Below are 23,929 nucleotides of genomic sequence, written 5' to 3' on the forward strand. Positions count from 1 at the left end.
AGGGGCTAGCACTGGTGCCGCGTGGAGCACATTTGATTCCAATGAAAAAGGTGCGGGATTCGCTGCGTCTGTGATCAACACTCGGGAGGCTGACAAGCTGCAGCCGCACATGTACATTACACTCCCGACGCACACTTATCCCAGCCACAACGATGGCACTGGTTGCGCACCCATTCAGCTGATGGGTTGGCTGGGGCCAGTGGGGACACCTATATAACCCGTGGCCCTAGGTTCAAAGTGGGCTGTTAGCGGCGTACGCATCTGCATGGCTGCTTTGCTGGCTGCGGCAATGGTGTTCCATGCCCATCCACCCCAACCCCACAGTCCACTACCTGGCCACCCCCCACTACTCCCCCAGCCCTGGCAGAAGCCCCCCGGGCAGCAGCAGAACTGTCAGCAAACTATGGCGATGTTGGACACCGTCCGTACCCCCTCTCACTCCCTCAGCAGCCACAACGCCAGTTTCACGATTTGTGAAAGCACAAGTGAACCAAACGTTGGGAACTCGGCCCATCGGAGGCGGAGAATCGCAGAGGCCTGGAGAATACGGGTCGAGCCCGCTAATGATATGCAACTGGGTCTACTGTAAGTGCGTTCTGGAACGCATTGATGCCGCTGTTGAGGTGCTGGAGCATTGCGATTTGGCGTCAAATCGGCACCTGCCGCGATTTCGACGTCAGAATCGATTCTCCGCCCAATTGCCTTTTCCGATTTTGCCGTCGGCTAACGGAGAAACCCCTTATGTTTCACAAAGTGCTTAAAGAATAAAAATTCAGGAACAGCCACTTTTGAGTGCATGAGGCAGGCAGGGTTGGGTGAATATCCTGAGCCGGCAGGGTGAGATCTGAAGTTCCCCAGATATTGCCGCTTGGATCTCATTGTAATGCAGCCAGTACAATAGCCCATCAGTGAAGCCCTAAGGAAATTGTGGCATATAGGGGAGAGGAAGATTGAGGCACTGTGCTTGGAGTTGATTGTATTGGAGAAAGCGATGGGTGTATGGGAGAGGAGGCTGGCTAGAAATGTAGGGCAAGAAATATCAGTGATCAGTTTCTTTAATGTGGGGTCAAGTATATCACCCCTGTTCCTTCTGGTTCAGCACTCAGGGAAACCACTTGCTTTGTTTATTACAGGCAATCATAGAGATGGTTTCCCTGAATATAGCCTGTGATAGTTTGACCTGACAGCCAGCACCGATGCCAGAGAGTGGACCTGAAGCAGTAGTTAGATTTATTTGCTTATGCAAATGGCCTAATGCTTTCTTCAAGTATGTGCGAATGACATTTCATTTGTCTTCACCAAATATGGTGGGACACATTTCTGGCTACATGTATGGATATGATTCCTGCTCTCCATCTTGACATTTTTGATTTCCGCAGTGTCCAAAAAATGAGCATTTACAGACCTAACTGTTTCAGTGATGTTTAACCAGATAAAGGGCTGTACTAGAATTTAGCTAGGTTCTGTTGTGTTGTTTGATTATGTCTAAAACCATGGCATGCATTTTTAAAACCACTATCTTAATCTAGTATCTACAGAATACAACTTGCGAATATAGTAATACACTTGTGTATCAGAGCATCCTGTTGGCAGACTATTATTGTAAAGGAAACTGAAAATAACGTGGGATTCTTCCGATGTACTCTTGTGAAAAATAATTGTTGAATATCTATAACAGCACTCAAATTATTGTTGTTTAGTCAACACAACCTTCCATTTGCACCGTATATGGTTTCATGCAGTACTTGCTTGGCTTCAGCAGGCCAACTGTTTTCCTCTGAATCAGTAGAACAGTAGAGATCTCACATTTTGCTGCAGCATATCAATGAGGCACGGATATGTATTCCAGCTCTGCATGGATGAACACACTGTTCAATAGTGCTGGCTCACACAGTATCAGGGTGAGTTATCACTTCCCATGAAGGCACTCTTATCACCAGTGCCCAGAGAGGTGGCTGCGACTCACAGCCTTTCATTTTCAAGGCAGTTTGCTGAACATTCAGGCTTCAAAGATTCACACTTTCAAACTCTATAAGAGTTTGTGAACACTCAATTTGCCAAAACTGTTTACAGTGTAATTGGGCACCGTACCTGTGTCCATGAGATAGCGAAGATGCTTCTCCACCACTGCGGCCCGCGTGTCAATTTGCTTCTGCTCATTCTCCAATGCTGCCAATTCTCCGACAACATACTGACTGGTGTCTTTGAACCCTCTCTGTTGACAAGAAAAATATCACTACATTAAACAAAATATATAATACAATTATTAAAAGATACGCTTTCCTTAATTTAGGGAATACCGCAAAAGATATTTTGGTGCTTACAGATTTTGCTTCAAGTGCAGCCGACTTTTATAAGACACCCCAAGAAAAAGAAAGTTAAATGTGAGTATGAATTCTTCTTCAGCTGCAAAAAACTTATATTTTAAAAATGCTTTCTCTTATTGTAAATGTCTGCTGATCTCGCCTATGGGCTTATTTTGGATTTTATGTACCAGAATGAACACGGTATGATTTTGGGGAAAAAAAGACCTGAATTAAGATAATACATTATCCATCCTTTTCATTAATTTTTTTGGCATCTGTCCGTCAATAGGTTCCCTCCTCCCTGTCCATCATATTTTCCCTCACAAATCAATTTTACAGATGATCAGCCCATTTTCCCACTGTGCTGAACTTCTCCATTAATTAAGTGAAAAAATTATCATATATATTATATTAATGCAAACATCATTCAGCTGGTAATTCATGGCTGATCTGTATAATGGAAAGGTTGAACACCCATTAACCCATGCCAACAAAATGGGTTGTCTGGGAAATTCTAGCAGGTCTCCTGTGACTTTTCCTTCCAAATGAAGCTTGCAGTATCTACTTTTGTAATAATTAAAATCCTCCTGGTAGATCAATATTGGAATCTCTTTATGGGAAGTGCCCTGATGGAAATGTCTCAAGGATGTTGAGGCTGTGCAAGTCTGAAAAAAAAAATCATCTTTTATCTGACAATTATCACTACACTGCAGACTAATTCAGTGGTGCACCCCTTTCGATTTGCATTGAAAATGTGTGAGATTGACATCTGAAAACCGAACATCTCATTTTTTAACCAATAAAGACAGCATTTCTTTATATGGCCAAGAAATAATCAGCAATCACTAAACCAGAGAAAAATTAAACATACACTAAGTACTTCATCTTCTGATGGCTTTCTCAGAGTTGTTTCACATATTTCCGTTCTTTCCTCATTTCCTTTCTTTGCATCTTCCTGTATTGATCTCTGCCTTTTCATCTCTTTTTTTTAAAGAAAAAAAGCAAGATGTTCAGAAATTGGTTAAAATTATCAATTCCACCTTGAGCACAGGAGATGATTTATGTAGAGGAGGTTAATTTCAGTCTTGTTAAAAAGCTTCTCTGACAGCTAGAAAGAATTAATGCTATATAGCATTTTAACATTCTTATCTTGCGACTTCCTCACCTGGTCTGCTTTCCACATACTGACTAAATGACTGAAGATGGGTTCGTCTCACAGCTGAATCTTTATTGAACACCACAGGACTTCGCAAACGGTCGATGTCTATACGCAAACGCTCCGCACGATCTTCCATTTCATTCTGCCAGGAATTAACAATTTTCTTCTATCATTATTCAACATTTGTTTAAATTTATATTCAATTTCAATAAAAGTTTAATTCCTATATATTTACAAAGATCAAATAGAGAACAAAAGAAAATCATCTTGTCTTTGCACACAATATATTTAAACCAGGTGTTAGACCTGTCTGATACTAAATACTAACATCAAAAATAATTGCTTTGTTCCCTTATACTAGCCTGCTACAAAACTGAAGAGGAAATTACCAACTTACCCACTAGTTTCTTGCACTTCTCCAACAAGAACTAGTATCTAATATTGTGCCAATTGAAGTAACCCATAGCAAGCCAAAGGTTAAAGGGTACTGGGAAAGAATGTGGACAAAGAAAGAGAATTTGTCGACTTCAATGTGATTGTTTAAATCTTTGATTTATAAAAACTTAAAAAACCTAATTTTCAGCTTCCTTTTCCTAGGGCTCCAATATTTATGCATCTGAATTCAGTGCAGCATTTGTCAAAACAAGATGTTCCCAGAGGACCCAACAACTATGGTGTGTGGAAATAGCAGATACCAGGATATGTTGTACCCAAAAATATTGCTTTCTGCTGCTAATCTTGCATTATTTCTAAGTGTTTTGAAAGTAAATAGAAAAAGGCTGAGATGCATGACTAATAGCTTAGCCTACTGAATGTTGAAACTGGTTATCAAATGCTACCAAGGCTGTGCCCTGTCTCTGCATTAAGACAATCAGTAATGAGTGGGTCCTCTAACGGCCTATTCTCTTGCCTTAAGGAGGTGTGGGATACAGAATTCTCAAGAGAAGGTAACAGTTTACCCTCTCCTACAATCACAGAATGCCTCATTTACAAATATCTAAACTGCATTACAAACGTATTGAATCTGCAGTCAATTGCTCCTTGTGAGCAAAACTGCTTTGGGACTATATTTTTTTACCTAAAAAAATAACTATCCAACCGAAGCTCATCTAGAAAAAGAAAAATTAAGACTGGTTGGTATTACACAGGAAATTAATCTTGTTAGGCATAGATAATGTAACAAAAAGATTGCACTTGCCTGCTTCTTTCTTACATAAATGCAAATGCAATAATTCAGACCAGCTTTTCTCAACTTTACAATAGCTTGTGCCAAAATATTACAACTCAAGATACAAACAGTAACAAAATCTGGGGTAAGTAATACTGTCGTAAATAGATGTAGAAATATGAGCCAAAAAGTCAAAGTCTAATTACTGGAAAACTGGATTCTACGTTTTCCCCCCTGAAAACTCAAATAACAACAAAACACAAATACAGAGAGGCTTTTCAAACTCACTTACAGCATCGTTAAATCTAATAAAATTCATTTCCCCCATAACGTGTTACTAAAGCCTGGCGTTTGTGAACAAATACAGATCATTCTACACCCAGTAAGGTGTAAAAATATCAGTGTGATTAGCTAGCAAATCCCATTTTGGGAAACCTTTTTATGGCAAGGGACTTCTGCCACTTTACAAATTTATTCCTCTAAGCTGGGTTAATTCAGTTAGCTTGCCAATCCATTGTGTTTTTCTCAAGCCAGCTTCATATTGCATTAAATCCATTGCGAAAAGCTAAATTGAATGAAAAATCAGACTTGATCTGAGCTCCTCTTTGTTTAAAGCAAATACAAGACTTCTGCTACTACCTCACTTTCATTGCTGGCGTATAAGAACTGATAGTGTAAAGGAAAGCAATGAAAGTCACTGTTTCCGAACTTCAAAGACCCTCCTGTGGAAAGAAATCCTCTCAGTCAGCATTGGCCATCTCTAAAGATATTGCAGGTGGCTGTAAAGTTAGACAAGTAAATTTGTTTCAAAGCTAAAACTAAATCAAACAATGTACTCTGAAAATTCTTAAGTTAGACTGCTGCAAAATGGTTTGATCATTTTACTCCATGCAGCCCTTATGTTAAGCAATATGCAAAATTAAATTTATATAAATAGTGGAAACCGCATAAGCTTCACGCAAACATTTGAAAAAAAATTAAGAATACTCAATTCATTTTTAATTCCAATTAAGGGGAAATTTAGCGTGGCCAATCTACCTATGTTACACATCTTTGGGTTTGTGTGGGTGAGACCCCCGCGGGCACGGGGAGAATGTGTAAACTCTTATTTTTTCTTTTTTAAAAAATATAATTTAGAGTACTCAATTCATTTTTCCAAGGGGCAATTTAGCATGGCCAATTCACCTATCCTGCACATCTTTGGGTTGTGGAGGCAAAACCCACGCAAACACGGGGAGAATGTGCAAACTCCACACGGACAGTGACCCAGAGCCAGGATCGAACCTGGGACCTCGGTGCCGTGAGGCAGCAGTTCTACCACTGCGCCACCATGCTGCCTAGAATGCGCAAACTCCACACGGACAGTGACTCGGGGCCGGGATTGAACCCAGGTCCACAGCGCTGTGAGGCAGCAGTTCTAGTCACTGCGCTACCGTGCCGCCCCCAGTTCCACCTACACGTTAGAGCAGTCTGATGTTTTCACTTCATCCTAGGTACCAAGCTTAACAAATATAACAACAAAGCCTATTCTTTTATCATTTACATTTGTAAACACCTAGAATGTTATTTGCTTCAATCATGGACACATGGAACCACAAAATCACGAGATGTAGAAGCAGAAGTAGGCCATTTGACTCATCGTGTCTGTGCCACCATTCAATGAGATCATGGCTGATCTGATATGATGATCCTCAACTCCACTTTCCTGCTGTATCCCCATAACCCTCGATTCCCAAACCAATTAAAAATCTGTCTATCTCAGTTTTGAACATACTTAATGAAACAGCCTCTACAGCCCTCATGCGGTAAAGAATTCCATAGATTCACTACCCTCAAGAAAATAAATTGCTCCTCATCTCTGTCTTAGATTGGCGACCCTTACTCAGAGATTATGCCCTCTGGTGCTACACTCTTCCCCAAGGGAAAGCAACCTCTCAGCATTTACCCTGTCAAGCCTCCTGAGGATCCTATATGTCACAATAAGATCGCGTCTCATTCTTCAAAACTCCAATGAGTACAGGCCCAACCTATTCAACACACCTCATTAAAAAGAAAATCCCTTCATACCCGCATCAACCTAGTGAACCTTCTCTGGACTGCCTCCAAAGACAGTATATCTTTCCTTAGATAAGGGGACCAAAACTGTTCACAGTATTCCAGGTGTGGACCAAACAGTGCCGTATAAAGTTTCAGCAAGACTTCTTTAATTCTCATACCCCATTTCCTCGGCCAACATTTCATTTGACTCCCCTATGACCTGCTGAATTTGCATGCTAGCTTTTTGTGATTTATGTACAAGGACCCCCAAATCCCTCTGTGCTGCAGCTTTCTGCATCTTTCGCCATTGAAATAATATTCAGTTCCTGTATTCTTCTTACCAAAGTACATAAATTCACATTTCCCTACATTATATCCCATCAGCCAGGTTTAAGCCCACTCACCTAACCTGTCCATATCCCTCTGTAGACTCTGTGTCACCCTCACCACTTGCCTTCCCACCTATTTTTGAATCATCTGCAAACTTGGCAATAGTATATTTACTTCCCTTGTCCAAGTCATTAATATATATTGTGTATAATTGTGGCTCCAGCACTGAAATCAGCCATGATTGAATGGTGGAGTGGACTCGATGGGCCGAATGGCCTTACTTCCACCCCTATGTCTTATGGTCTTATGTTCCCTGTGACTTTCCACTAGTTAAAGTGCCATCCTGAATATGCCCCCTTATCCCAATTCTGTCTTCTATTAGTTTCCAATTCTCTGTCCATGCTAATATACTACCCCAACACAATGGGCCCATCTAACTAAGTAGCCTTTTGTGTGGTATCTTATCGAACACTTTTTGGAAATCAAGGTAGCACAGTGGTTAGCACTGTTGCTTCACAGCTCCATGGTCCCAGGTTCGATTCCTGGCTTGGGTCACTGTCTGTGCGGAGTCTGCCATGTTCTCCCTGTGTCTGCCTGAGTTTCCTCCGGGTGCTCCGGTTTCCTCCCACAAGTCTCGAAAGACGTGCTGTTAGGCAATTTGGACATTCTGAATTCTCCCTCTGTGTACCCAAAAAGGTGCTGGAATGTGGTGGCTAGGGGCTTTTCACAGTAACTGCATTGCAGTGTTAATGTATGCCTACTTGTGACAATAAACATTATTAAATTTATTTTAAAAATAATAATAGAGTACCCAATTCATTTTTTCCCAACTAATTCATTTATCACGATCATGGCTGACCATTCAACTCAACAGCCTAATCCTGCTTTCTCCCATTCGCTATGGTAATGAATTCCACAGGCTCACCACTCTTTGGGTGAAGAAATGTCTCCTCATCTCTGTCCGAAATGGGTTTACCCTGAATCCTTAGACTGTGACCCCTGGTTCTGGACACACCCACCATCGGGAACATCTTCCCTGCATCGACCCTGTCTAGTCCTGTTAGAATTTTATAAGTCTCTATGAGATCTCCCCTCATTCTTCTGAACTCCAGCGAGAACAATCCTAACCTAGTCAATCTGTCCTCATATGACAGTCCCGCCATCCCTGGAATCAGCCTGGTAAACCTTCGCTGCACTCCCTCGAGAGCAAGAACATCCTTCCTCAGAAAAGGAGACCAAAACTGCACACAATATTCTAGGCGTGGTCTCACCAAGGCCCTGTATAATTGCAACAACACATCCCTGCTCCTGTACTTGAAACCTCTCGCAATGAAGGCCAGCATACCATTAGCCTTCTTTACCGCCTGCTGCACCTGCATGCTTACCTTCAGCGACTGGTGCACAAGGACACCCAGGTTCCGCTGCACATTCCCCTCTCCCAATTTACAACTGTTCAGGTAGTAATCGGTGTTCTTGCTTTTGCTTCCAAAGTGAATAACCTCACATTTATCCAAATTACACTGCACCTGCCATTGATTTGCCCACTCACCTAACCTGTCCAGATCATGCTGTAGGATCCCTGCATCCTTGTCACAGTTCACCCTTCCACCCAACTTGGTATCATCTGCAAACTTTGAGATGTTACATTTTATTCCCTCATCCAAATCATTAATATATATTGTGAATAGCTGGGGTCCCATTAGTTACTGCAAATTTGAAAAAGACCCACTCTTTGTTTCCTCTCTGCCAACCAGTTTTCTATCCACTTCAATACACTTCCCCCGATCCCATGCGCTTTAATCTTATACAATAATCTCGTAAGCGGGACTTTGTCAAATGCCTTCTGAAAGTCCAAATGCACCACATCGACTGGCTCCCCCTTGTCAACTGTACTAGTTACATCTTCAAGAATTCCAACAGATTTGTCAAGCATGATGTCCCCTTCATAAATCCATGGTGACTCTGACTGAACCTGCCACAGTTTCTAAATGTTACGCTATAATGGATTCAAGAATTTTCCCCACCACCGATGTTAGGCTTATTGATCTATAATTCCCTATTTTCTCTCCACCTCCCTTTTTGAATATTGGAATGACATTAGCCACCCTCCAATGTGCAGGGACTGTCCCAGAGTCTATAGAATCCCGGAAGATGACCACCAATGCATCATGGTTGATTTATCCCATTTCTAGAATCCTTCTTCCTCACTGGGATATATCATTGCTGTCAGTCATGAGCTATTTTCATAAACATCTGCCATTGCTGATCAATCATCTTTTCTACAAAACTCCATTCCCAATCAACTCCAGCCAACTCTGCCCTCATTCCTTTAAAATTACCCTTATTTAAGCTTAGTTTCTGCCCCTGGTTTCTCACTCTCAAAATGAATGCTAAATTCTACCATGTTATGGTCACTGTTTCCTAGGGGGTCTTTTATTCTGAGATTCTTTACCAAACCTGCCTCATTACACATTACCAGATCCAAAATAGCCTGGAACCATGTATCAAACTTCTCTATTGTCATTCTGATTAATATTATGCTGTGTTCATAATACATTCCAAAAGTAAACAGTTTGTCAGATAATTAACTGCAGCCACTGATCAAGTGTAAAACGCAATTTATTTAAGTCCATTTATATACAACACAGCTGTAAAATAAGATTTTTTTAAATTTTAGAGTACCCAATTAATTTTTTCCAATTAAGAGGCAATTTAGTGTGGCCAATCCATCTAGCCTGCACATCTTTGGGTTGTGGGGGCGAAACCCACGCAAACACGGGGAGAATGTGCAAACTCCACACGGACAGTGGCCCAGAGCCGGGTTCGAACCTGGGACCTCGGCGCCGTGAGGCAGCAGTGCTAACCCACTGCGCCATCGTGCTGTCCTGCTCCTACTTCTTCTGTTCAGTCCACAAATATGATCCCGAGCTTCCAACTGTCTGTCATTTTAATTCTCCACCTTCCTCTCACGATGTCCTCTGCCTACTGAAGTTTTCCAATGAAGCTCAACAGAAGGTCAAGGAATATTACCTTGCATCTTTCAATTAAGTACTTTATAGTCTTCTGGCCTCCCCATTTGAGTTGAACAGTTTCAGACCGTAATTTCTTCCCTCATTTTGGCTCCTTTCTCTTTGCAGACTTCGATTTGTTTCTAGTTTTTCACGTTGTTCCTTTTGAATGGCAGTTGTTCCTCATTGTCATTCCACATCTCCTCTAGACATATCTTTTGTTCCTTTGCTTGCCCATTACCACTCGTTTTGACCTCGCAACATCAACCCTTTTGTCATTTATCGCTCCTGTCTTCCATCTGATCACATTCTTCCCTTTTGTTCTCCTTTCACCCAACCCCTTTTCATTTGCTCAAAATCTATTACATTTCTAAGTTTTAACAGTTCTGACGAAAGGTCATCAGCCCAAAATGTTTCTCACTCCACATATGCTACTGTGATCAGCTGAGTGCTTCCTGCATTTTCTGTTTTCATAGAAACCATAGAAGTCATAGAAATTATAGAATTTACAGTGCAGGAGGAGGCCATTCGGCCCATCGGGACTGCACAGACCATTGTAAAGAGCACACTACTTAAGCCCATGCCTCCACCGTATCGCCGCAACCCAGTAACCATGCCTAACCTTTTGGCCACTAAGGGACAATTTAGCATGGCCAATCCACCTAACCTGCACATCTTTGGACTCGTGGGAGGAAACCGGAGCACCCGGAGGAAATCCACGCAGACCCGGGGAGAAAGTGCAAACTCCACACAAACAGTCACCTGAGGTTGTCAGAATTGAACCTGGGACCCTAGAGCTGTGAGGCAGCAGTGCTAACCACTGTGCCAGATTTCTGGTCTCTGCAGTATTTTCCTTGTGTTGCTGTGTCAGCCATGCCCCACTGGGTAGCATGTTGTCTCTGAGTCACAAGGTTCCAGGTTCAAGACCCACTTCAGAACCTAAGCACAAAAATCAAGGCTGACTCTCCAGTGTTGTACTGAGGGATTGCTGCATTGTTGTCCTTTGGATGAGACATGGCCCAGACTGTCCACTCAGGTGGACACAAAATATCCCATGGCATTATTCCAAAGGAGAGCAGAGGAGTTCTACGCAGTGTCCTGGCTAATGTCTATCCTTCTATCAACATCACAATAACAGATTATCACGGTCATGATTACATTGCTGTGTGTGCGAGCCTATTGTGCACACATTGCCTGTTACATTTCCTACATTACAACAGTGATTACACTTCAAAAAATACTTATCTGGCTGCAAAGTACTTCGAGATATCCAGTGGTAATGAAAGGTGTGATATAAATGCAAGTCTTTCTTTTTTGTTGTAAAGAAAATATTTCTACTTCTGAGGCGATAAATATAGTCACTAACAAATCCAATAGGGGATTCAGGAAGTTTTCCTTCATCTAAACAGTGGTGAAAATGCAAAGCTTTTTGCCACAAGGAGTTGAGGCAAACAGCACAAATGCATTTAATTCTGGATAAGTTACGTTGTGAAAAGTAAATAAATGTTTGGAGAAGTAAAAGTCGTTGCTCAGGAACTGGGGTTCCTTTAGCGTAGGAATTTTTTGAGTTTAGTTTTAGTTGGATTTATAGCAGTTGGAAATTGGTAATGAGAGAGAAGGCAGCTCTCACAGCTCTGCTAGAAGCAGTTGGTTTGGAAAGCTAAAGAGGGAACATCTCTCTCAGTTTGCTAGAAGAAAAGCCATACTATGGATTAATAGTTAAGAAAACAGATGCCAGAAAACTTAAAGAACAGCAAGTTAAGGAAACTAGAGAAATGAAAAGAAGGTTCCAACAACTCTTGAGGTTAAACTTGCTCGAACAGAGAACTGTTCAATAAAGACAGACCGAGCGGAGAAGAAGGCGGAGACGCCAGAAATATATCTGAAGTAATTTTCAGGTTGTGAGATTTCACTACAGCATGTGGAATGTGAGTTGAAATAATTATGGAAATCAGTGGCTGGATTTCAGAATTTGTGTAAAAAAATTTAAGATGAAGGAAACATGAGAGGTAGAAAATCTGGTACTGGATTTCTTGTTTAAAAAGTAGAGCAGAAGCTTTCTTTGACAGTACAGGTAGAAAACCTGGAATGGATTTTTAATACAAACAGCTGATGGAAAGTATTGTTTGGAAGATTTTAAACAGTGTCCTTTTGGGAGTGGAGTTTGGGGAACGCTCATGTGACAATCACCTGGGGGGAGGAGTATGTGAGAAATCCACAGAAACTTGGTCAAGTAGCATCCCCCGTTTGTTCAGAGTGGAATATGTCTGACCACAGCCACCCTGTGTTTCTAAAGGGACGGTGTTAGTGAGACCATTGACTAAGATGTACTTCGTAACCTGTCTTAATCTTAAAATCAGTGAATATTTGTGAAGCTAAAGAGGGAGTAAATGAGTATTATATCATAATCAAACTTTTCATATTTAAGAACTGTACTTTTCCTTGTTGTTAAAACTAATTAGCACTCCTTTGTTCCTCCATGTTTTCTAAAAAAAAAGTAAAAGTTGCGGTCTTTTGAGACAGGATTCCATTCTGGGATCTTCCCGTCCAGTTATATCAACTGAAATCATAACAAGCCTACCAAATGGTGGATGCTACTCAACCAGGTTTCTGTGGATTTCTCACACACTCCTCCCCCCCTTTCACATCTCTTTGCATTAAGTTTCACCTGCCACCTGTCTGTGCAATTCACCAGCTTGTCTATGTTCGACCTCTTGAAGTCTTATCATTATCCTCCTCACAGTTGGAGGAAGTTGTGACTCATCTAATATTTGTGATAGGCTAAAGGAAGTGACAAAGAGGTTAAGTTGGGTGTTACCAGTATCTGGAACACATGCAAAATGAAGCTTTAGATGATGTCACCATGTGAACAAAGATAAGGAGGCATATGGATGGCTCATTGTGAGGCTCTAAAGATGACATTGCCGATGAGAGTGGAAAGAGAAACCATAGCTGTCTCTGTTCGGATAGGCAGGAATGGAACCTCTCAAGAATGGTGGGACAGTGGGGCATGGTAGCGCAGTGGTTAGCACTACTACCTCACAGTGCCAGGGACCCAGGTTCAATACTGGCCTTGGGTCACTGTCTTTGTGGATTTTGCACATTCCCCAGTGTCTGCGTGGGTTTCCTCCGGGTGCTCCAGTTTCCTCCCACAGTCCAAAGATGTGCAGGTTAGGTGGATTGGCCATGATAAATTGTCCTAAGTGTCCAAAGATGTACAGGTTAGGTGGGGTTATGGGGATAGAGCGGGGATGTGAGCCTAGGTAGTGTGCTCTTTCAGAGGGTCGGTGCAGACTCAATGGGCTGAATGACCTCCTTCTGCACTGTTGGGATTCTATAGATTCTATGAAGAACAGAAACCACTCAAAAACAGGCCCATGGAACTGGACAATAGAGCGGTGATGAAATGTGTTGAGTAACAGAAAAGATTGAAGACGACAGGAACAAAAACATATCTCAGTCACTGGAACATCAACAGCCAATAACATCACCTTCTGTCACTGCGGATGTCATTTGTGACTTTGGCAGTCTCTAACTATGGGCAGAGCATAAGCGGGACTCATTAGACTCATAGCAGGGTTTTCGGACCAGTGAACAATGTTGGGAGGCACTGATATGCTTGAGGATTCTATTGACAAAATGAAGGTCATGGATATAGTAATTGGGGAGGCGAGATGTTGAAGGATGTTTAGGAGGTGGGGGTATTAATCATGGTGTTTTTAAGCGGATGGGGGCATTGAATGGTTAAAGCAGAAATATTAAGGAAGCAGGAAATAGATGCCATGGAAAAGTTATGTTTGGGTACATTTGGGTGGTGGGAGATGGGAATAAAGCAGCAGAAAGGTAAAGATCAGCTGGGAGCAGGAAAAATATAATTAAAAGTTAGCAACAGAAGCAGCTGCATGGATGGTTTCAATCTTGAACGGAATTAGATCCATGAACCCTTCTTGGTAATTTTAGGTTTAAGTAATTGATATAGGGCGGCACGGTGGTTAGCACAGCTGCCTCACAGCGCCGAGGACCAGGGTTCGATGCCAGCTCCGGGTCACTGTCCATGTGGAGTTTGCACATTCTCCCCGTGTCTGCGTGGGTCTCACTCCCACAACCCAAAGATGTGCACGGTAGGTGGTTTGGTCATGCTAAATTGCCCCTTAATTGGAAAAAAATAAGATATTTGAGGTACATGGGGTTTGAAAAAGCAGTTCATCAGGGATGAGAGAGAACAGTTTAATCCTTACCAAACAGGATAACCTTGGAGCAGTATGAATGAACTATGTAGTTCCTTTCTTTAGGACATCTAGAGTGCTGTACTTTTGAAATATAATCCCTGTTGCAGGGAAATAGAATGTCATTGTGTGCATAGCAAGATCCCACAGACAAACAATAAGATGGTAACTAATTAACCCTTTTTAGTTGGGCAAGGTATAAATATTGGACAATACCCCAGCAGAACTCCCCTGGTGACTGTCGAGGGGTAGGAGTAGGTTAAATGATGGAAACTACAGATGGAGTCTCAGGAATCACAAGGAAAATAAATCACAATTTGGAAGTCAAGCTTCTGTCGGCATTACAATGACAGTAATGGGCATAGTCACAAAGAAGCAAATGCTTCTAGTGGACAATACAGAGCAGGCAGTGACTGGCAATCTGCCAGCATAGTAATGGATTGACACTGGGAGAGGTAGATGATATGGAGAAGAAGTGAAAGAGGGGTAAATCTGCAGGATGATAGCTGGGCAAAGGGATTAGTGCAACAGGCAGTTGGAGTTGCTGCTCAGGAAGAGAATACAAGGAACTTGTCAAGAGAAGCTGTAGGCTGTCAGAAGGAGCTGCACCTGATAGGGCAGCAGGAGAAAGACTACAGAAGGATATTTCATTGCCTTCATTTTGGTTATGAAAGACTGCCTCAGTTCTCGAAGATCAGTTTTCCAGTTTACTCATTTTTCTCTGCCTGTCCAAGCTTCCCTATGTCACACAAACATCTTCAGCCGAGATGCCAGGAAAATCAATTGCCCCATTTAGTTCACAGCTGAAGCGAATCTCACTCCTATACGACTGACCATTGAGAATTCCAGTAGCGTGAGCAGGCAGAGCTAACTTTTAATTCCCGCTGGGTAGAATGATTCACTTTTATGAGGAACTCCAACCAGCAGAACAGTTGTAAAAACTATGACAGGTAGATTAGAGTTGTTTCAGCTCCAGGGATTGAAGTTGTAAAGTAAGGAATCTGTCACTCGTAAAACTCAAATACCCTTCTTTTCACTAAGTGGCTGAGGAACTCAATTGCACAGTCCTGCTTTTATGACAAAGAATTAGCAATGCAGGACCCAATACAGCACATGATGCACGTAATCATTCCGCACTGGATGTATAGAACATAGAACATTACAGCGCAGTACAGGCCCTTCGGCCCTCGATGTTGCGCCGACCTGTGAAACCACTCTAAAGCCCATCTACACTATTCCCTTAAATAGTGCACATTGGAAGTTTATTCAGACAAACAACAGCTAAACCAATGGTTCTTAAAGAAATCACTGGAGGCTGCCACCAAAAGTTGGAAGTTTAAAAAAACATTTAGAGGACCCAATTCTTTCTTTTTCCAATTAAGGGGCAATTTAGGGGGCCAATCCACCTACCCTGCAGACCTTTGGGTTGCGACATTCGCAGACATGGAGAGAATGTGCAAACTACACACGGTCAGTGACCCAGGGCCGGGATCGAACCCAGGTCCTCAGCGCCGTGAGGCAGCAGTGCTAACCACTGCACCACTGTTCCGCCCCTGAAAGTTGTTTTTAAACTTACCTTGATGTGTAGCTGGGAGTAGCACTCTTATAGCCATGGATGAGGTATGGATGAGGTATGTTTGGATACCTCAAAACCACTTCTGACCCCAATCCAGATTCCCTCCTGTCCAGTGAATCCAGGCACCCCAGGCCAGTGGCTGATGTCCATGCCAACCCAATTCATTGCTCCTCACAGCATTAGAAAGAGAGTAAAAAAGAAATCGAGAGAGGGAGAGAGACTTGCACAACCAGTGACATCCCAAAGTGCATCACGGCCAATTAAAAATTATTATTTAAAAAGTATAGTCACTGTTGTAATGTAAGACACACAGCAGTCAACTGGTGCACAGCAAGATCCCACAAATACAAATGTGATAATGACAAGATTATCTAGTTTAGTGGTGACTGTAATCATAATGCGGTCAATATATCAATTTTGCTGTGCTCCTGCTGCCAGTCTAATCAGATTTGCAGTATACTTTAGGCACAATTCAAATTCTAGGCAAAGATACAGCTGGACCTCAAAACTAACACAACATTCTGCTTACTTTTTCTTCCAGCAGAATAGGCACATTGCCTTTTGCCAGTGTGTACACAGGGGAAGAACAGCCATTTTGTTCCTCCTTCTCACAGTATAGTTACATTCCTATACCTTCTGTCCAAGTAGCATTTTTCTAATGATGAACTTTTGTGCTCATAAGGTGAAGGATGTTAATGGAACATCTTCTACTGAAGATCTCAGTATCAATGTCAAACATTCTGGGATCATCCTGATTTGTTGCTTCTCTGCCTCGATTCTAGTCTCAGAATGATGCCTACTGCATCAGTGTGGGCAGCACGGTAGCATAGTGGTTAGCACAGTTGCTTCACAGCTCCAGGGTCCCAGGTTCAATTCCCGGCTTGGGTCACTGTCTTGTGTGGAATCTGCATGTTTTCCCCGTGTGCGTGTGGGTTTCCCCCGGGTGCTCCGGTTTCCTCCCACAGTCCAAAGATGTACAGGTTAGGTAGATTGGCCATTCTAAATTGTCCTTAGCGTCCAAAAAAAAGGTTAGGTGGGGTTACTGGGATATGGTGGAGGTGTGGGTTTACGTAAGGTGCTCTTTCCAAGGGCCGGTGCAGACTCAATGGGCCGAATGGTCTCCTTCTGCGCTGTAAATTCTATGCTTCTATGATTCCCAGTTTCCAAGCCAGCTATCCCGCAGCCTCTTTGAGAATGCCACTTAGTGTAGCTAGTGTAATGTAGTTTGAATTATGGTCATTTAAGGTAGGATGGGATAATTAAGAGGATTGGGTCCATTAGTTACTTAACACGGTTTGTCTAACACAATTTCATGAAAGACTCTTACAGTCAACACAGATAGTGAATGAAGACAACTGTCACACCATTGATCTGGACCAGATTTGAACCCAATTTCAGCATTTACCTAACTTGCCACCCAGTCCCCCTCATGAATTCCTTATAATGATAAATCCAGCCTTCGACCGCAGGTTTTTGCCGAACACTTGAGAAATGTAACAGCACAACCAGTCCAGCTTTTCTGAGCACCCAATGTCAGATGTGTTCATTTTTCATATTACAATAAAACCAGCCTCACAGGCACTTCAGAATGTAGTTCCTTTAACCAACCTTGAGTTCTTCTTGTTCTGCATTGTCAGCTGAGACTTTCTGAACAGCAGAGAGCGAATTTGCCACCTGTGGTTGAGCCTCTATGAGTTTCTTAAGCTTCAAGTCAACTGATGAGCTATTTTGTCTTCCTAAATTAACAATTGAGAAGGAAATTGGGATTAAATACTGTACAAAAGGAAGGATTCTTAAAAAATAGGTGCGATTTCAAAATTCATGCCAGCAATAGAGCAAAAAACTACTTATTTAAAGCCACAAAAACAGTTAATATGAAGTCACATACACCAGCAGTTTAAGAATAACTCACCTTTCTCAGAAACTGAAAGTTTTCACATTCAGATAAAACAAAACCTAAAACTCATTGGTTTGGATTTTCCTTCCATTGATGGGTTTATGGCAGTGGAGGCCTGATGAAAATCAGAAACTGTTGCTAACCTAGTATCGTAGAATGATGCATCATGGAAGGAAACCATTCAGTCCATTGTACCTGGACTAGCTCTCTGACAGAGCTATCTAATACTCTTAAACCACTGATATATCACAGGGAAAGGGTAGCCATGGTCCCTTGACACAATTAAAATATGGCAGTTTAGGCAGGTCCTAAAGGCACCAGGGTTTTTTTTTAAAGATGATTATTGATGTGGTATTTCTTGGTGGGTTGAGCTGGTAACATTTAAGAATACATTTTACTCTGTGTACAGCCTCAATTCAGCTTCTGGGCAGCAATTCAGAGGAAAATCTAGCCATTAACTCATGACTGTAATGTTTCGGACTGGCTATATTTCAAATACACTTCCATATTTTATCCCTAAAAATTTGATTATAAGGTTTAAAAACAAATTTAAAATGTGCTCACACACATCTCGAGTCAAAATAAGTAAAAGCTGTTTACTAATAATTTGAAAACTCAGTTAAAGCTGAAAATGAAGAACCATACAATGATACATCTATAGTGCATGAAGAAATAGATTTTAAAAGGTAAGTATATGCAATATGCAGAGTTGTTACACTATTTGTTACACATTTACCAAGTAATACACAGTTCACTTAAGGCCCCTGATTTCCATTTAAATTAGGCAGCCACCCTTATTGCAGCTGGGATAGGGTTGTGTTGGTATGTGAACAGCAGAAAGTGAAGGTTTGAGAGTTTCAGTTGAGTAGTTGAAATTAATTAATTATTACAGGGGAAAGGAAGAGAAAGACTGGGTTTCGGAGAATTTGATGATGGGGTATCAGCAGCAAATCAATCGTGGCGACAGGATGATGGGGAGCAGAGAAAGATTAGCGGATAAACGAGGAGGAAAGATACAGGTCCCAGATAGCTTGCTAATGAGTGGTTAACATAAATGAGATTGGTAAACTGAAGTGTGAGCAGATAAAAGGTGGCGAGAATGAGGAAGTACACATAACTATATAAAGAACCACAGGGAGGGGAGTCTAATGGTTTGGGTGAACTAGTTTTATTTCCCAGCTGTAAAGAGAGTACTATGTAAAATAGTGTTGCTATTAGTGCCACAGTGATTGGAGAAACCTATATTTTTGAAAAATAATTTTAATTTTTTCCAATTAATTTTTTCCAATAAAGGGGCAATTTAGCATGGCCAATCCACCTAGCCTGCACATCTTTGGATTGCAGGGGAGAATGTGCAAACTCCACACGGACAGTGACCCAGAGCCGGGATCGAACCTGGGACTTTGCCGCCGTGAGGCAGCACTGCTGTCCACTGCGCCACCGTGCTGCCAGGAAACCTATATTTGTCTTAAGTAGTACAGGTTCACCATGGCAAAACTATTTCATAAATCCATCCCTGCATTGCCCCAACCCAACTGCAACGAGAGTCACAGCCTCTGGTCACAATTAAATCCTGTGCAGATTTTCTTAGGATATGGATTCTGGGATTTGGCATGATAGTGGCATGGTGCTAAGGTTTTACAGCTTATTTTTTGTCCTGGAAGTTAGTCACACTGAAGAGGGATGTCATGTATTTTGCTGGCAATTGAGCAGCAGGAGACAGTTGAAAAGAAAATCAGTGTTCACCCATTTCCAGCGTCCCTCTCCCAATTTGCCAGTGGAAAACTCAATAGCTGCTCCCGTCATCAGTTTATGCAAGCCTGGACTTCCCTAGAAGCTCCCAGTTTTTCCATAATTTTCCAATGTCACAGGCCACACCTGTTGCCCATTGGATAGCCATGGTTGGAAGGACCATGTCTACAATTGATAAACTCGATAAACTCTGCCAACGAGAAGCAAGCACCATCAATATTAGTTCCACCTGGAAGAGACTTAGCCAGGAACTCAGAACAGCTCAGGGTAATAAATAAGAATGTTGTTAGTGAAAAATGTTACAAATGCAGCAAGTGTGAGCAGACAGACATTTTTATATTACATCGATACAAAAAACTAATCCAAACTAAACTTGGAATAATTAAACTAGAAAGATTTTGTAAGTGAGAGTTGCTGTGAACAGAGATAACAAGATTTACCAATTATTTGACGAGAATTGTACTGCAATTTACTGCAGCTTGGCTCCTTTGATAGATAAAAAGGTGAATATTTCATGCAATATGATACTGTGCCAAGAGTATCAGGCTTGATTCCAAGTTTCTGCTGGACTATATTAACGGTAATAGTTGCTTTAATTGCCCTTACTGTCCCTGGAATTTGGTGTGGGGACCAAGCTATGCTTCACCAGTGACTACGGAGTATGCATATAAATATCTAGAAGCAGGTGGGCACGGTGGTGCAGTGATTAGCACTGCTGCCTCACGGCACTGAGGACTCGGGTTTGATCCCGGCCCCAGGTCACTGTCCATGTGGAGTTTGCACATTCTCCCCGTGTCTGTGTGGGTCTCACCCCCACAACTCACAAAAATGGGCAGGGTAGGTGAATTGGCCACGCTAAATTGCCCCTTATTTGGAAAAATAGAACTGAATACTCTAATAATTTTTTTAATTAAAAAAAATGAAAAGTTGAGCGTCGCTACAATATTCCCATAATCAAGTCATTTGTCAACACTCAATGCCACATGAGGAATGGTTGTTTGAATAATGTACAGTAGAGCTGCAGGATCTATGGAACTGTGCCTCACTTTCAGGAAAGGAAAGTTAATAGAAAATGTTAAAGAAATAATATACTGTATCACAAGCTACTATTGTGAAGTAGTTTTCTAGTGAAAACAAGTATGTATTGAATAAATTCCACAACATTATTTAAGGTGAGGCAGTGGGGTAGTGGTATTGTCTCTGGACTAGTAATCCAGAGACTCAGGGTAATGATCTGGGGACCCGGGTTCAAATCCCATCATGGCAGATGGTGGAATTTAAACTCAATAAAAATATCTGGAATTAAAAGTTTTTTGATGGCCATGAAACCATTGTCGATTGTCATAAAAATCCATCTGGTTCACTGGTGTCATTTTATTTTAAAGGAAATCTGCCATCCTTACTTGGTCTGACCTACATAAGACTCCAAACCACAGCAATGGTTGACTCTTAAATGCAGAGCAAGCCACTCAGTTGTATTCATCCGCTACAGAAACACAAAAAAGGAATGAAACCGGACGAACCACCCGGCATCGACCTTGGAACCAGAAACGACAACGGAACCAGAAACGACAACGACTCTGCAAAGTCCTCCTTACTAACATCTGGATCTGGGGGCTTGTGCCAAAGTTGGGAAAGCTGTCTCACAGACTAGCAATAGCCTGACATAGTCATTCTCACAGACTCATACCTTATAATGCCCCAGACACCACTATCACCATTCCTGGGTATGTCCTTTCTCACCGGCAGGACAGACCCAGAAGAGATGGCAGCACAGTGACATATAGTTGAGAGGGAGTTGCCCTAGGCGTCCTCAACATCGACTCTGGACCCCAAGAGGTCTCATGACAGTGGCTCGGTAGTATCACCACAGACCGAGCTGGCCAGGTCCTAAAGGACATAGCTACTAGACTGGGAGTATAGCAGCTTGTTAGAGAACGAACAAGAGCGAAAAACATACTTGACCTCATCCTCACCAACCTGCCTGCTGCAGATGCATCTGTCTTAGACAGTATCGGTAGAAGTGACCACTGCATAGTCCTTGTGGAGACACAGTCCCATCTTCACATTGAGGATAACCTCCATTGTGTTTGTGGCACTACCACTGTGCAATACAGACTTTTAACAGATCTAGCAACTCAAGACTGGGCATCCATAAAGTGCTGTGGGCCATCAACAACAGGATTGTACTCAACCATAATGTGCAACCTCATGATCCAGTATATCCCCACTCGACCATTACCACCAAGCCAGGGGATCAACCCCCGTTCAATGAAGAGTGCAGGAGAGCATGCCAGGAGCAACACCAGGCATTCCTAAAAATGAGGTGTCAACCTGGTGAAGCTACAACACAGGACTACTTGTGTGCCAAACAGCATAAGCAGCAAATATTAGTCAGAGCTAAACGATTCCACAACAAACGCATCAGATCTAAGCTCTACAGTTCTGCCACATCCAGCCGTGAATGGTGGTGGACAATTAATCAACTCACTGGAGGAGGAGGCTCCATAAATATCCCTATCCTCAATGATGGAGGAGTCGAGCATATCTGTGCCGAGTGGATGATCCTCCTCGGTCTCCTCTGGAGGTCTCCAGCATCACAGGTGTCAGTCTTCAGCCAATACAATTCACTCCACGCGACATTAAGAAACGGCTGAAGGCACTGGATACTGCAACAGCTATGAGACCTGACAATATCCCGGAAATAGTACTGAAGACTTGCGCTCAAAACTTGCTGCACCCCAGCCAAGCTGTTCCAGCACAGATGTAACAGTGACATTCACCCGGCATTATGAAAATTACCCAGGCGTGTCCTCTGCACAAGAAACAGGACAAATCCAATCCAGCTAATTATCACCCTATCAGTCTACTTTCCATCATCACAAAGTGATGGAAAGAGTCAGCAATAGTGCTACCAAGTGGCACTTACTCAGCAGTAACCTGCTCACTGACGCTCAGTTTGGGTTCCGCCAGGGTCCCTCAGCTCCTGATCTCATTACAGCCTTGCTTCAAACATGGACAAAAGTGCTGAATGCCAGAGGTGAGGTGAAAGTGACTGTCTTTGGCATCAAGGCAGCATTTGACCGAGTGTGGCATCAAGGAGCAGAGCAAAGTTGGAGTCAATGGGAATCAGGGGCGAAACCCTTCGCTGGTTGGAGTCATAACTGCCTGATGGTTGGAAGTCAATCCCCCCCCCTCCCCCCGCCCGGCCTGTCCACCATCTATAAGGCACAAGTTAGGAGTGTAATGGAATGCTCTCCACTTGCCTGGATGAGTCCTGTTCCAACAACACTCGAGATGCTCGACACCATCCAGGACAAAGCAGCCCTCATGATTGCTATCCCTTCCAGAAATATTCAGACCCTCCACTACTGATGAACAGTGGCAGCCGTGTGTACCATCTACAAGATGCACTGCAGTAACTTGCCAAGATTTCTTTGACATCTTCCAAATCCACAACCAGTACCAGCTAGAAGGACAAGAACAGCAGATACCTGGGAACCCCACCACCTGGAGGTTCCCCTCCAAGTCACTCACCACCCCGACTTGGAAATATATCGCCAGTCGCTGGGGTAAAATCCTGGGACTCCCTCTCTAACAGCACTGTGGGTGTACCTACACCACAGGGACTGCAGCTGTTCAAGAAGGCAACTCACCACCTGCTTCTGAAGGGGAGCTGGGGATGGGCAATAATTGCAGGCCGAACCAGCGACACCCACATCCCATAAAAAAATGAATTTAAAAAAATTTTTTTTCTACTTGAGCTTGTATCAGTATGGGCAGAAAAATGTGAATTCTAGGGCCACAGCAGCCAGAAATACAGATATGATGTATATAAAATGTACATACATTTTGTAATATAGTATTTGTTTCAAGGTATTGGTATAAAACCTCCAAGTTTCAGTCTCTATGCATATGTGCATCACAAACAGAAATGACAGACAGGGAAAGCTCATGCAAACACCAAAAATTGCATTTTATGCAGGACAAACAGCACAACATAATCAGAATTACCAAAAGAATCAAGGTCAGTTTCAATGTTAGTATGTTCCTCGCCACCTCCCAAAATAGAGCACTCAGCGCCTTCCTCATTAATATCTACCCCAACAGTATCATCTGTAGGAAGAAGAAAATCAGCAAAAGCAATCATAATACAATGCATCATTGAACATACCATTTGTCATTAATGAATATTTCCATCTAAGTAAAAGTGTGAGACAGTGTGTGTTGCAATGAAAACCGTTAAGTGTTTTAGTCTTAAATTCACTTCAGAAGACCTATAAAGACTGACATTACATGCATGATTGATGTTTGCACAACATTACATGTGCGGTACAATGAAAAACTTGAGGATACCAGCAGAAACGTACGCAGGCATATACAAAATCCCCTTTAAAGTTTGATAAAGTGGAGACGCGGTGAACTATATTGTTTTAAGAATGTTAATGTTAGCAATGAGCATATACTGCC

General features: G+C 42.3%; 1 protein-coding gene across 5 annotated transcripts in view; it reads right to left on the minus strand.

Annotated features, from left to right (window-relative positions):
- The window catches only part of ehbp1 (EH domain binding protein 1), a 569,586-nt gene that overhangs the window by 75,830 nt on the left and 469,827 nt on the right, over positions 1 to 23,929 (minus strand). For 3 of the 5 annotated variants that reach the window (XM_072507229.1, XM_072507208.1, XM_072507225.1), the window contains 5 exons: positions 23,474 to 23,575; positions 17,419 to 17,546; positions 3,472 to 3,607; positions 3,178 to 3,287; positions 2,092 to 2,215 (listed from right to left, as the gene is read on the minus strand). In XM_072507229.1, the coding sequence (XP_072363330.1) occupies positions 2,092 to 2,215; positions 3,178 to 3,287; positions 3,472 to 3,607; positions 17,419 to 17,546; positions 23,474 to 23,575 (600 nt within the window). The remainder of the gene's footprint in view (positions 1 to 2,091; positions 2,216 to 3,177; positions 3,288 to 3,471; positions 3,608 to 17,418; positions 17,547 to 23,473; positions 23,576 to 23,929) is intronic. The other 2 variants (XM_072507216.1, XM_072507228.1) reach the window with 1 other exon arrangement.

Source organism: Scyliorhinus torazame, chromosome 1, assembly GCF_047496885.1.
Source record: "Scyliorhinus torazame isolate Kashiwa2021f chromosome 1, sScyTor2.1, whole genome shotgun sequence".
Classification (NCBI taxonomy): Eukaryota; Metazoa; Chordata; class Chondrichthyes; order Carcharhiniformes; family Scyliorhinidae; genus Scyliorhinus; species Scyliorhinus torazame.